Source organism: Danio rerio, chromosome 7 (genome assembly GCF_052040795.2).
Source record: "Danio rerio strain M-AB ecotype USA chromosome 7, GRCz13ab, whole genome shotgun sequence".
NCBI classification, from domain to species: domain Eukaryota; kingdom Metazoa; phylum Chordata; class Actinopteri; order Cypriniformes; family Danionidae; genus Danio; species Danio rerio.
Window position 1 is genome coordinate 17974013 of NC_141027.1, and position 14037 is coordinate 17988049.

The 14037-nt window shown below is 34.2% G+C and overlaps 2 protein-coding genes across 11 annotated transcripts in view; both read left to right on the forward strand.

The window, feature by feature from the left end:
* Positions 1-8075, forward strand: part of eml3 (EMAP like 3) — an 87666-nt gene extending 79591 nt beyond the window's left edge. For 2 of the 3 annotated variants that reach the window (XM_087260694.1, XM_087260695.1), the window contains 4 exons: positions 1958-2045; positions 2150-2248; positions 4831-4961; positions 6459-8075. In XM_087260694.1, the coding sequence (XP_087116820.1) occupies positions 1958-2045; positions 2150-2248; positions 4831-4961; positions 6459-6647 (507 nt within the window). In that variant the 3' untranslated portion in view covers positions 6648-8075. Of the gene's footprint in view, positions 1-1957; positions 2046-2149; positions 2249-3099; positions 4962-6458 lie in introns of those variants that run through there. The other variant, XM_087260696.1, reaches the window with a different exon arrangement.
* Positions 8076-10986: 2911 nt separating this feature from the next.
* mta2 (metastasis associated 1 family, member 2) overlaps positions 10987-14037 on the forward strand; it is a 36616-nt gene continuing 33565 nt past the window's right edge. For 7 of the 8 annotated variants that reach the window (XR_015494594.2, XR_015494595.2, XR_015494591.2 and 4 more), the window contains exon 1: positions 10987-11398. Coding sequence is in view for 3 of the 8 variants with exons in the window: in XM_087258852.2 (XP_087114978.1) it covers positions 11371-11398 (28 nt within the window). In the remaining 5 variants the exon portion in view is untranslated. 8 annotated transcript variants of the gene reach the window in all.

Sequence of the window (14037 nt, forward strand, 5' to 3'; positions counted from 1 at the left end):
TTCAGCCCACAGCCCCAAAATAACAATGCCAGGGACTTGCAACCCTCAATATCCTCTGATATATAAATATATAAACCTTGCACACATACCAATTTGGCCAATTCTGTTCATCGTTTAATTTTGAAGAACGTCACTCAGAGACCATCCTCCATGTTTAGTTGTAGCTTGTATTTATTTGTGATGTACATGAGTGACATAAAGGTTTCAGAAAGTATAACCTGGTGCTATAAAATCAATCTACTGTGTCTTTACAGTTTTTCTCCATTGGTTTGGCTCATTTCCTGAAACAGAACTTACATTCTCAAAATAACATGGACAAACCTCTAAACCATTTGGCAATTGTTCACAACAGAATTGAACTTCTTATTCATTTCATCAAATTGCAAATGTCTAAGTACATCTTTGCAAATGATTAAGTTCAGATAGCCTACATTTAGCACAAATTGCAAGTGAATAGATCTTGTTGATCTAAACTGATCAGTTATTTTCAGTCTAATGGTTGTTCTCTCCAAAATGTGTCAGCGTCATATCATTGTATATGTCATTACATGCACAATAGTCTGTTCCATTGTCAAAATTAGTCAAGACCATAATACCTTCAATACCATACAGTAGGTGAATCCTGGAACATGTGAGTACAATTTATTACGGCTATTTATTCTGTTAGCTCTGATATGTGGAAGTAACTTTGTGTGTGGTTGATCATTACAATAAAAAAAGGAGTAACCATTATCATAGCAGTATGAGTGCAATGTGTGACGTCAAACCTCGGAGGCTATTCTTACCCTAAAATCCTATTTCTTTTTTTTCAGTTTAATACACAACTGTATTCTGTTAGCAAGACAAAAACAGTACAGTAACCATTGTCAATGAAGGACTGGGCTAAGATTGTAAGGTGGACATGAGGGATATTTTAGTGGTCCTGTGCCATAATGGTAAAACATCTAAACATTTTGACCTGCTGTGCTTACACAATGCTGAAGGGACGAAGCATTTTGGGGGTACTGACTATTTAAATGAGAAGGAAATTTACTTTTGACACATGAGTGAACTGTTTTGGGAAAGATGTGAGCTATAGTGTTGTGCTAAACTGTAACACTGTTTAGCCAAATGATCTTAGAATTTTGAGAATTAATTTCTGTTTCAAGGAAGGAGTCAAACCAATGCAGAAAAACTAAGCAGCCCAGGGGTCATAAAAGAATCGAAAGGCTCATGGCTTTTTATTTGCTTGTTGTTGTTTTTTTAATGTAGCTATTAAGTACTATTTTTTTTCCTCTGTAGGTTATGGATAACATATGGTTTTGTAATAGTTTCATAAAATAAATTTTTAGAAATCACCAAGCGACAACCTGCGACCCCCCGACTTTGGGAACCACTAAATTAGTATATATTTAAACATCAAAATGTGTTGTTTACAATAATGTAATGTTATAAATCAACTGTGTATGGTATGGTAAAAAACACCTGCAGTGTCTTGCCTTAAAGGGATAGTTCACTCAAAACTGAACATTTTACCACTATTTACTCTCCCTCAAGTAATTACAAACCTTTATGTATTTCTTTATTCTGTTGAACACAAAAGAAGATATTTTGAAGAATGTTAGATTCATGTAACCATTGACATTCATAGAAGAAAAAAACAAGTCAATGTTTACATTTTTCAACATTTTTCAAAATATCTTCTTTTGTGTGTATTTATTCATGTTCCTTTGGCTTAGTCCCTGATTTATCAGAGGTTGCCACAGTGGAATGAACCACCAATTTTATGTTCATCAAAGCAAAATAATCAGTTTGTGACAAGCTTATGGTGAGTAAATGATGACAGAATTTTCAGTTTTTGTGTAAACTGACCCTTTAGTGTACTTTGTTATAGTAATTAGTTGTGTGTGTGGTTGTCTAGTAGTGTATTTGTGTAAGAGTGCACTATTAGTGACGTAGATTAAACTGTTAATTACAGGGACACTCCAGTTTCATTACTCACCTCGACTGGTCCAAAGATGGGAAATTCATCATGTCTAATTCGGGCGATTATGAAATTCTATACTGTAAGTCTGCATGCCTGCTTGTGTAGATGTTGAATCCCATTCATGGAAGACAGTGAGTAATGTAAATTGTAATGAATTTGGACGGTTGTTTTTGTGGAAAAAAGGGGATGTGGCAAGCGGCTGCAAGCTGTTGAGGAACCGGTTCGAGAGTAAAGATCGGGAGTGGGCGTCCTATACCTGTGTGCTTGGATTCCATGTTATGGGTGAGGGAAGATCTCTTCTTTTTTCATTTCATTTATTAGTGGTAATTTATTACAAGTCATTTCTTTAGTCTTGTAATGTTATTTAAGTTATTTTACAAGATACTAGTATTCAGCCTGAAGTCTAATTTAAAGGCTTAACTTGGTTCAATAGGTTAAAAAGTGGTTTGTTCTGTAGCAAATTGAATATTTTGCAATATTTTGCAAAGGATATTGACCCTGAAATTGCTTCTATTCAAGCCAAACAAAAAGAATAAGATTAGAAGAAAAAATGTTATTGGAAATAGTGATATTGAAGAGTTTAAATTTCACAGAAGGGCTAACAGTGTTTTATAATCATTGAAACCAGGGGTGGGGAACCTTTTTTCTATCAAGGGCCATTTACATTTTTGTAATATCGTTCAGGGGCCATACTAAATTATAGGGCTGCTCGACTATGGGAAAAATCATAATCGCGATTATTTTGGTCATAATTGTAATCACGATTATCAGTCGAAGTCAAAAATATTCACCCTCCTGTGAATTTAGTTTATTATATATTAATATTACCCAAATGATGTTTAACAGAGGAATTTTTCACAGTATTTCCTATAATATTTTTTCTTCTGTAGAAAGGCTTATTTGTTTTATTTCAGCTAGAATGAAAGCGGTTTTTAATATTTTGAAACGTATTTTAAAGTCAATATTATTAGCCCCCTTAAGCAATATATATTTTGATTGTCTGCAGAAGAAACTACTGTTTAACAATGACTTGCCTAAATACACTAGTTAAGCCTTTAAATGTCACTTTAAGCTGAATACTAGTGTCTTGAAAACTATCTAGTCAAATATAATGTGCTGTGATCATAACAAAGATAAAAGAAATCAGTTATTAGAAACGAGTTATTAAAATTATTATGTTTAAAAATGGGTTGAAAATAAATCTTTCCATTATACAGACATTGGGGGGAAAGGGTCGCTAATAATTCAGGAGGGCAAATAAATCGGATTTTATATATGCACAGTTATTTTCCTCCCTGTAAATAAGGAAAATGAAATAAATACAGTAGAATAAAAATATGAAACAAACTGTGCTTCCCTGTAAGAAAAAAACTTTAGCTAAAAAAGTCCTTCAATCAAGAGCAGTGAGTGATTTTGTCCTTTTGTTGTTTGATTAAAAATAAAAACAGTCGGCAGCAGGGATATTGCGCACTGTCACTTTAAGAATAGTGCGGCTCTGATATGGTTTCTCTTTCACGTGTCTTTTGTTTCTTAACTCTCTTGTTTATTACACAAATGAGGGTTGATATGAATAATCACTAAACACTGCGCTCCGACACAAATGTGCATGTATTTGACCATTAAAGCGCTCACATTAAGATAGCGTTAGATGTGTGTGCTCTGCTCGTCTCCGAGGCTAAGCGTGCGCGCACACACACAGAAGCATGCCATGTGGTCTCGTTCGAGCTATTGAAAACATGAATGATGCACATCCCGTGCTGCAAACGTTACATTACAGCACATGCTTTTAGTCATTTTCATGTGAAACTGAGCAACAAATGTGTACAACTGTCACTTTCTATAACAGAAACTTATTTTTATTATTTTTCCTGAGGGGTGATTTTGAATTGACAGATGGGGCCGGATCAAATGGTCTCTCAGGCCGCATACGGCCCGGAGGCCGGACGTTCCCCACGCCTGATTTAAACTGTAATAACATTTATTATGATGAATTGCTCTTTTAAGTGTTTTAATAAGCACAGGTCTAGTAACGTATGTTGTTTCAGTTTATATACATTTATTTTTTACTGATTATTTCACCCATATTTTCACAGATTAACATAGGCATCTAGCTTACATGTATTATGCTTTCTATGTAAACAAAATAACTGTAATGAATTAACATTCAATTTGATTTAAAACAAAATGTTGTGTATTTTGAAACATGCAGTCGGTGTTTATTAAGTCTGAACTATTAGCCCTCCTGTTCATTTTTAGTTATTTTATATTTTTTAACCTTTTTAACACCAACTTTAATAAATCATTTCTGATAACTGACATCTTTTATTTTTGCCATGATGACAGTACTTAACATTTGACTCGACATTTTTCAAGACACTAGTATTCAGCTTAAAGTGACATTTAAAGGCTTAACTAGGATATTTAGGCGAGTTATTGTATAGCGATGGGTTTGGGTCAACAGTATTGACCTTAAAATGGTTTTTATTCTAGCCTAAATAAAACAAATAAAACAGAAGAATAAATATTATTGGAAATAATGTCCTTGCTCCATTAAATATCACTTGAGAACTATTTGAGAAAGAATAAATATTTCGTAGGAGGGCTAATTATTTTGCCCTCAACTGTACAACATTTTAAAATCATTCATTTCTTTAGATGTAAACATTCAAATGTGCTTCTTTGAACATCTATTAGTATCTTATTGTTTTGGTTTACAGTAGTGTGCATGATAAATCATACAGACGTAACTTTCTAAATACTTGTTTAAATGTGTTGAGTTAATTCTTATAGAGTTTGGTTCTGATTGGTAAAGTGTTTGTGAATATGCTGTTTCCCCTGTGTACTGATGTACTGATGTTGTGTAGGTGTGTGGCTGGAGGGGTCAGACGGGACAGACATCAATGCCTTGTGTCGATCACACAGTGAGCGAATGGTGGCAGTGGCCGATGACTTCTGTAAAGTTCATTTGTTCCAGTACCCTTGTCCCAAGCCAAAGGTCAGTCACTACCACAAAATAAAAATATATATAATTATCTTCAAATGAAAATACAATAAAGTGTATTAGATGCCATGTGCATAACGCACAACACATTTAGGTCCGTTTTGACACAGAAGAGATACATTTAAACAATTCAGAATAATCAAAAAAAAAATTATAATTAAATAAAAAAGGCCTTTGCTTTAAGGAGCTCGATATTCGCACATTAATGCTGTTTAATAAAAGATAGAACATTGTTTTAAAATGTTGCCTTTTTGTACATGGGTAATGAAGTTAGTGTAGATTTAATTTTGGACTGAATTGAATTAATAAACAAGTATATGGACAGCAGATGCCGAACCGTTGCAGCATGAAACATTGATTTTGTTTTTGCTGATTTAAAAGTGAAATTTCATGCAAAATTAATTTTTTAAAATCTGAATATTATTAAATATTAAATATAATATATATTAATCCTTTTTGTGTCCTTAAAATGTCAATTTGATAAAAAGTAGCATTTTATTTGATTACTTTTATATTGATGAAAGTGTATTTACATTTGCATCATAGTTTGTCTGTTGTTTGAATTTGTTCCCTTTTTAATTAGTAAAAATGGGGTAAATGCAGATAAAAAAAACATGGAAACAATATGGTTTTAACAAAAAGAATTGTCAGAAAAAGACTGTTTTATTAAATAATGATTGTTTTGAAAATGGCTCTTATGCAAAAATAATATTCATTTCTTGTGTTAAGAGAGTTAAAGTTAGCAATATATATACAGTTAAAGTCAGAATTATTAGCCCCCCTTTAAAATTTATTTATTTTTTTTTTTTTATATTTCCCAAATGATGTTTAACAGAGCAAGGACATTTTCACAGTATGTCTAATAATATTTGTTTCTTCTGGGGAAAGTCTTATTTGTTTTATTTCAGCTAGAATAAAAGCAGTTTTTAATTGTTTTTAACACAATTTTAAGGACAACATTATTAGCCGATAGTTTCGATAGTCTACAGAACCAATTATCTTTATAAAATGGTTCATTAAAAAATCAAAACTGATTTTATTCTAGCCGTAATAAAACAAATAAGACTTTCTCCAGAAGAAAAAATATTATCAGACTTACTGTGAAAATGTCCTTGCTCTGTTAAACAACATTTGGGAAATATTTAAAAAAGAAAAAAGAAAATTCAAAGGGGGGCTAATAATTCTGACTTCAACTGTATATATATATTTCATGTAAATGTGATACACACATAGAAACAAAACTATACATATATACATACATACAACTATATATATATAAACATTTTCTCAAATATATGCATGCATGTGTGTATTTATATATACATAATAAATATACACAGTAAACACACTTAAATTGTCAAAACAAACTTTTATTATGAATGTGATTATATATTATCTATATAGTATCCTTAGTTACAAAATGCACATTAATAATTGACATTTCTTATGATACATCAAATATCATCATTTATTCTCCAATTTCTGTAACAGGCTCCAAGTTATAAGTATGAAGGCCATGGTAGTCACGTGACCAACGTTCGGTTTACGCATAATGACAGTCACCTCCTATCATTGGGCGGCAAAGACACCTGCATCCTCCAATGGCGAATGAAAGGGGCGGGGACTGCGGAACCAAAAGAACATTCAGCTGCTGCTTCTCCTCCAGAAAATGGAACATAGAGAGACTTATTTACCTGGAATCCAGAGGGCAAAAACAGGCATGAAGATATTCCAGGAAATGAAACAAGGAGGAAATATCTTACTGCTCAATCTGATGTGACAGGAAGCCTTTGGTAGGTTATGCCAGCTTTTGTGACACAGCGCAGAAGTTATATACATACTGCATAGCTATTCACTACCAACGTTTTTTCATGAACTGATGTTACCCTGTTGAAAGTTTACATGGTGGGCGTTATTAAAAAATTGTGAAATGTCACATTGCATTCCGAAATATCAAAAGAAATTAATAATAAATATGATAATAATTATTACAAATATTTTTTTTAAAGTTCTTTTAAATTATTAAACCTTTTTTAATAATTTAATTACAGATTTTTGCCACTTATTTTTAAGACCAAAGAAATTGGGCACAAAATATTATTCAAACATATAAATTATTGAAATTTCTCTCTTTTCAGTGTATCACAACCAAAGGGTTCATTAAATTAAATGAAAAAATCTTTTATGTTCTACATTTAATTTGAGCAATAAATAGAAATAAAACAAATAAACAATACATTTTAAAAAGTTTTTTTATTAAGTTATTTTAATTAAAAAACTTTTTAATAATTAATTATTAAACTATTAAAATATTTTACTTGTTTTTATACACTGTATGCAACTTATTTTTAAGGCCAAAAAAATTGGGCACAAAATATTATTCAAAAAGTATATTATTAAATTAATAATAATAATAATAAATACAATTGCTGTGTCTTTCCAGTGCAACACAAGGGTTCCTTAAATGAAATAAGACAATCTTTAATATGTTTTACATTTATGATTGAAAATAAATAATAAATTGATATTATTAATCATTTAATAATAAATTATTAAAGTTTTTAATGACCAAATAAAGAACTTTCATAATTTATTATTAAATTATTAAAATATTTTAAAATATTTTAAAATGTTTTATATACTATATGCAAATTACAGTTTTTTGTATATAGTAAATAAATAAAATAAAATTTGCCACAAAAACTTATTCCCACAATAATTTGAATTTCTGTCTTTTCAGTGCATCACAACAGAAGGGTTTATTGAATGAAATAAAACAATCTTTACTTTCTACGTTTATGATTCTTTCCTCAGTGTACCTCTACATTTACATGTGCTCGTTTATGCCATTATGCCTTTCATATGCTTATTTTAATCATCCGCATTGATTTGTTTTTCCCTGACCATGAAATACTACATGCATAATTGTGTTATTGCATTATTAACCAAAACTCATGTGTCGCTGTGAAGCATGGTGTAACTGACAGCAGGATTTTCCTGACTTTATTTGACCAAAATACATCCAAAAGGCTTGTGTTTTATGGAGTCAGCGTGTTTAACAATGTGAAATATATGTGATTTTTAATCAATAAATATGCTTTAAAGTAAGCTTTTTTCTCTGTCTGTACTTCTAAATTCGGAATTAAATGTGAAAATGGAGCTTTCAGGACAGCTAAATGACATCTAGAGGACAATACGAGGAAGAGTTTTTAATGATGGCTGTGATGAGCTCTGTCGACCTGTTGATGGCAGTGTTGCGTCAGTTTTCTCCGTTCTAATCTGATCTTGCGTTGTTCAAGAGTGAAGGCATGTCTGCAGGAAAGTTGACTGAGCGTAAACCGGTTTAGAACAGCAATATACATACTCACCGGCCACATTATTAAGTACACCTGAACTTTTAGTGTGTTCATAATTAGTGGTTTGCTTGAAAGAAATCTGAATGATTAACCTTTATTGATATCGTCTGATGAGACCCATAAATGTACTTAAGTATGCACTAAATATTAATAGTGAATATGTTTTCTTGTTTTGTGTCATGTGTTTTCAGAATGACTTCATATAAACAATGTTATCTCATGAATTATGATAAACCACAACAAAAATAAACAAAAGCGTCATAAAATGAGTAATAATTGTGTCATTTTTATTAAACGTGTCTTATTGTGTTTATACTCGAATTCTAAAAATAATTTTAAATACATACTAAATGCAAGTGAAGTGTCACTTAATTGTTAACACTAACTTTAGACATGCGTTTTGTTTTGAGATATTTATGTAAGAATGAACCACTGATTCTGATTCTGATTTCATTTTCCTTCAGCTTAGTCCCTTTATTCATCAGGGGTTACCACAGCGGAATGAACCGCAGACTATTCTAGCATGTGTTTTACACAGCAGATGCTTTTCCAGCTGCAACCCAGTACTGAGAAACACCCAGACACACTCACAGACACTACGACTTGGTTGATTCAATTCACCTATAGCGCATGTCTTTGGGCTTTGGGGTAAACTGGAGTCCCTTTAGGAACCCAACACGAACACAGAGAGAACATGCAAACTCCACACAGAAATGACAACTGACTGAGCTGGGGCTTGAACCAGCTAGGTTCTTGCTGTGAGACGACAGTGCTAACCACTGAGCCATTGTGTCACCCCGTACAGCAAGTCGTTATACTAAAATTAATTAAAATATTAATGATTAAAACGCTCTTGGGTAAAACTTAAAGGATAATGGAAAATGATATAAAGATTAAATAACAATTGGTATTTTAAAGCTGCATAAACCCTACGACAGCATATGATTGAATAAATGAACGAAAAGAAATTGGAGCTGAAATTTTTTTTTTCCTTTTTTTTTATTTTTTTATTGTGAATATGGACAAACGTAGTACATAATATACACTCACTGGCCACTTTATCAGGTATACCTTACTAGTACTGGGTTGGACCTCTTTTGCCTTCAGAACTGCCTAAATCCTTTGTGTCATAGATTAAATTCCAAGGTACTGGAAATAATCCTCAGAGATTTCATGATGTGAATCTCCCGTTCCACCACATCCCAAAGGTGCTCAATTGGATTGAGATCTGGTGACTGTGGAGGCCATTTGAGTAACTTAATATCGTGATCAAAACACCAGTGTCCGATGATTCACGCTTGGCCATCAGAAGATGGGTGCACTGTGGTCATGTAGGGATGGACATGGTCAGCAACAATACTAGGATAGGCTAGAGATGGTTGTGCGTGAACATCCCAGCAGTTTCTGAAATACTCAGATCAGCCTGTCTGGCACCAACAACCATGCAATGTGCAAAGTCACTTAAATCAGCTTTCTTCCCCATTCTGATGCTCACTTTGAACTGCAGCAGATCACCTTGACCCTGACTAAATGCATTGAGTTGCAGCCCCCCCCAAAAAAATTGGGTTAACGAGAAGTTGGACAGGTGTACCTAATAAAGTGGCCGGTGAGTGAACATTTCACAACAATTATGAACAAATAAAACAAAATAAAAATGAGATGATTTTATTAGCTACACAATCAAAGTATAAACAGATGCCAGGAGTAAAATAAATACAGTGCTTGGCATAATTGAGTACACCCCATTTTGAAAATGAAATGAATATGTTTATCCATTTCTCAGTGAATATAGGCAGTGTATTTCGGTGTGTTTATACAAAACAGATTTATTAGACAGATATGTTTATTAAAATAATATTTTAGTCACCAAATATATTTAGAAATTGAAAGATAATACAATTAAATTCAAGCTAAATATTGCAAATTTCCCAGAGATGGGTTGCGGCTGGAGGGGCAACCGCTGCGTAAAAACTTGCTGGATAAGTTGGCAGTTCATTCCGCTGTGGCGACCCCAGATTAATAAAGGGACTAAGCCGACATGAAAATGAATGAATGAATGAATATTCCAAAATAACTACAACCTACAAAACTTTTCAAAAAAATATAATGTTTTGCTTTGTCTGATTTTTCCTTTTTTTAAATGTGTATTTAATATTTTTCTATATCATATAAATTTGGTTGTACTAGTTTTTGGCCGTTAATGTAAATTATTTTGTGAGGTAAGCTCCAGATTTAGCTTTAGTACAGACTAATCTAATGTATATCCACAAATATAATATTGTAAGCTTTCTATTAAAATCATATATGTAAAAGATAGTTTTGTGAGGGGTGCACTTATATATGCTAAGCTCTGTAGATGGGTAGGATAATAAAAAACAAAATATTTATTTAATCAAATTAAATTTGCATAATGCTTCAAATGTATTTTTTTTTAGCTTATCTGTTTTTAATGTTACACAGTGTAGTGCCATACTGTTTAGTCTCCTTTGTAAAATGTTCACAGTTCGGCTTAGCTTCAGCCCATTTCTTGACTGAAATGTATATTTGCCAGGAGTTTTCCGAATTCGACGTGACGTTGCGAGCTTTCGAAAATGACGTTGCAGAGGGGGTGCGTGCCCGTGCGCGCGCCCGTATGTGTGTGTGTGTGTGTGAAACAGAGCGGAGGTGAAGAAGAGGAGGATGAAGCAGGGAGCGGAGGATGGGAGGAAGAGTGGAGTGAGTGAGAGAGAAAGAGAGAGACGGGCTGGCTATCAAGGGCTCGTGTCAAGTGTGAATGTCTGAGAGGGGCTTCGATGGGAGTTTTATCGCAGCGCCGAAACAAAGACGCGATCTTTTTTTACCATCCGGAGAAACATTGTAGCGGAAACTTTAAACTTTTACCCGCCAGAGCGGCAGCGCCGTGCCGGGTCCCGGCTTTGTCTCGCGACGGGGGGAAGTACGCCAGCACACGCGAGGATATAAAGAACCAGCACCACGTTCGGATACACATTTTGACTCCCACGAAGAGGGAATCTGCGATTATTGCGTTTGTTTAGGAGAGCGAGAGAATGGCGGCCAACATGTACCGAGTTGGAGGTGAGTATTATTGTTAAGGCTAACACTAGCAGCAGGCTCGCGGGGGTTAGCATTAGCATTAGCGCGAGCGGCTGTTTCCGCCTTAGTTACAATGAGCGGAATCCCGTTGCTAAGCAGGCTAGGCTAGTTTCGTTACGGCTGCATTCGGGATAACTCGAATTTAATTATTAATATATGTATTAAAGTTCACTTGTGAAGGTTTAAAAACTCGTGCTGACTCTTAAAGTCTTTCTTAACTCAGTAGTTTTGGTTTCTTTTTAATAATTAGCCGCCGCAAGCAAATGAGCTAATTATACAGAAAGCCTTGCGTTAGTTTAATCCATTATAGTGCTTTTTACTTACTTTTTCTAGAGTTATGTTGAAGTTTTTGTCGTGCACGTTTCCCAAACTCTGTCAATCTGTCAAACCTTTGACAACTGAATCATATGGGAGACTCGCCGCACTTTCAGTTTCGTCACCTGTTTGAAAGGAAGCAGTAAAATAATCCAAAATGTTTAGTTAAAGGTGTATTACACGCATGTTTACACTTGGTTAACCTAGAAATAGTGTTTAGTACTAAAAAAAGTCTCTTTTCTATTCTCATATATGCAGAAGGCGCGTATAATGTCCTATCCAGCTGAAGTTTTCTCCATCATACATGTTCACTTCTACTGTAGACTCTCCTACATATGCCTCTCATATGTCTTTTGTCTGTAAGATGCTGGTGATGATAATATGCGTTAACATCACTGACTGACTGACGGCTTGGTAACCATCTACATTACAGTGCCTTTACGTTCTTAAATCCGTGAATCGGCCGTAAATAGGTCACGGCAATCAGCCTGTGTTGCTTTAGCAGACGCCGCTGATTGCTTTATTGCAGTTGCAGATTGAACATGCAGCGAGTTCTGCAGGAAAGAACTCACTTATTACACGCTTGTCAAAATGTATTAGTGTTTACGACGCGAGACTGGGTTCAGACGAAGAAGAAGTCTGCGTCAACTCACAACTGTCATTTGAACCGTTTTCTCCAATGAAGGTGCTGTGTGGGATGGCACTGTAATGATGTTCTGTCGTAGCTTGACTGCGCTGTTCGTTAGTGTTTGGGGAGGTTTGCACACCCAGGTACTGCTTTCGGTAGGTCACTGGACTTGACCTCCTTATTTAGCCTCGAGCTTTGCATCTCTGCGTTTTCACCTCTGTGTTCTGGAGGTTTGTGACTCAAATGCTGTCACTGTTTTTTGTTCAGTTCATTTGACCAGAGTGTTTGCTTTTGTCATTGAGCTTCCTAGAATGCATTAGTGATCGACTGAGGTATCTGCTGTTTAGTGCTGCCAGGCTGAATCATAAGTCAATATTTGTCTCTTTTGAAGAAACTGGCGTTTGACAGTAACTCTGCTCGACCGACAACCCGTGCGGAAGTGTCATGATTAAAATCATGAAGATTAAATTTCTACCTCTATTTAAAAAAAAAATGCATCATTAAGTAGAAAATTATTCATTATTCACATTTATGTGACTGTGGACTACAAAAAAAAAGTGATGTTGCACTGGAATATTTCTGGCAATAGGCATGACACGATAACTGTTTCAAGGTTTACCGAGTTTTGGAAAAGTCAAGGTTTTCTTTCTTTCTTTCTTTCTTTCTATCTATCTATCTATCCATCCATCCATCCATCCATCCATCCATCCATCCATCCATCCATCCATCCATCCATCCATCCATCCATCCATCCATCCATCCATCCATCCATCCATCCATCCATCCATCCATCCATCCATCCATCCAAATTTGTTTTTGGTTTTAATGAACATACAAACAAAAAAGGACAAAGACAAGGATATCAGTAGACACAAGTATTGCAACAAAAGTCATAAAAAAACAAACAGAATACAAAAATCATAATAAACAAATGAAGTTTTGCTGTGATTTGAGTAAAGTTACACTTATTATGAAAATAAATTCAGCCATTAGAGGCATCCATATTTTCTGAAAGACATCTCTTTTGTTTCCTAAGCAGTTTGTATTTTGCTTTAAGAGCATTGTTTCATTTAACGTGCGTAGAGTTGCTGAAGTTTGCCTTGTACACTTGCAATTTTTTAGGAACTTCTTTGGTTTGGTTTGTCAATCTTGTCAATGCTATTATTCAAAAAAGCTAATGATTCGCACTCAAGTAATTTCTTCGTACTGTTTTTATTTTTTCTTTCTCTTACATTCAACGGGTGATTAAAAGACACAGATGTTTTGGCACAATGCCTTCCTCAGTGCTCATTGTTTTATTTAAGAATTGTATATACAGTTTAAATGTTGGAGGCCTTTGTTGGTTCCAATTGAGCAAAATGCATTTTTTTGGAAGATAAGAAATGATGTCGAGTCGCTTTGTAGAAGTAGTATGAAGTGTCTTTTTCAATTCTGTACCAAACAGGTATGGTGTTGGTGTGTTGTCCAATGGAATTTGCAAAGCTTTGGATGTGAAGTCCTGTACTGCTTTCCGGAAAATGTTTAGCTTTTGCATTCCCCCAAAAAATGCATGATTGATCCTGAATATGTTTTACATCTGTGACACCTGGATGATACATTTTGCTCAAACGAAGTGCAGTCAGTCAGATACAAAGTCAAGGTTTTAAAACCATCAATTTTCTGTTATACCGTTCCTATG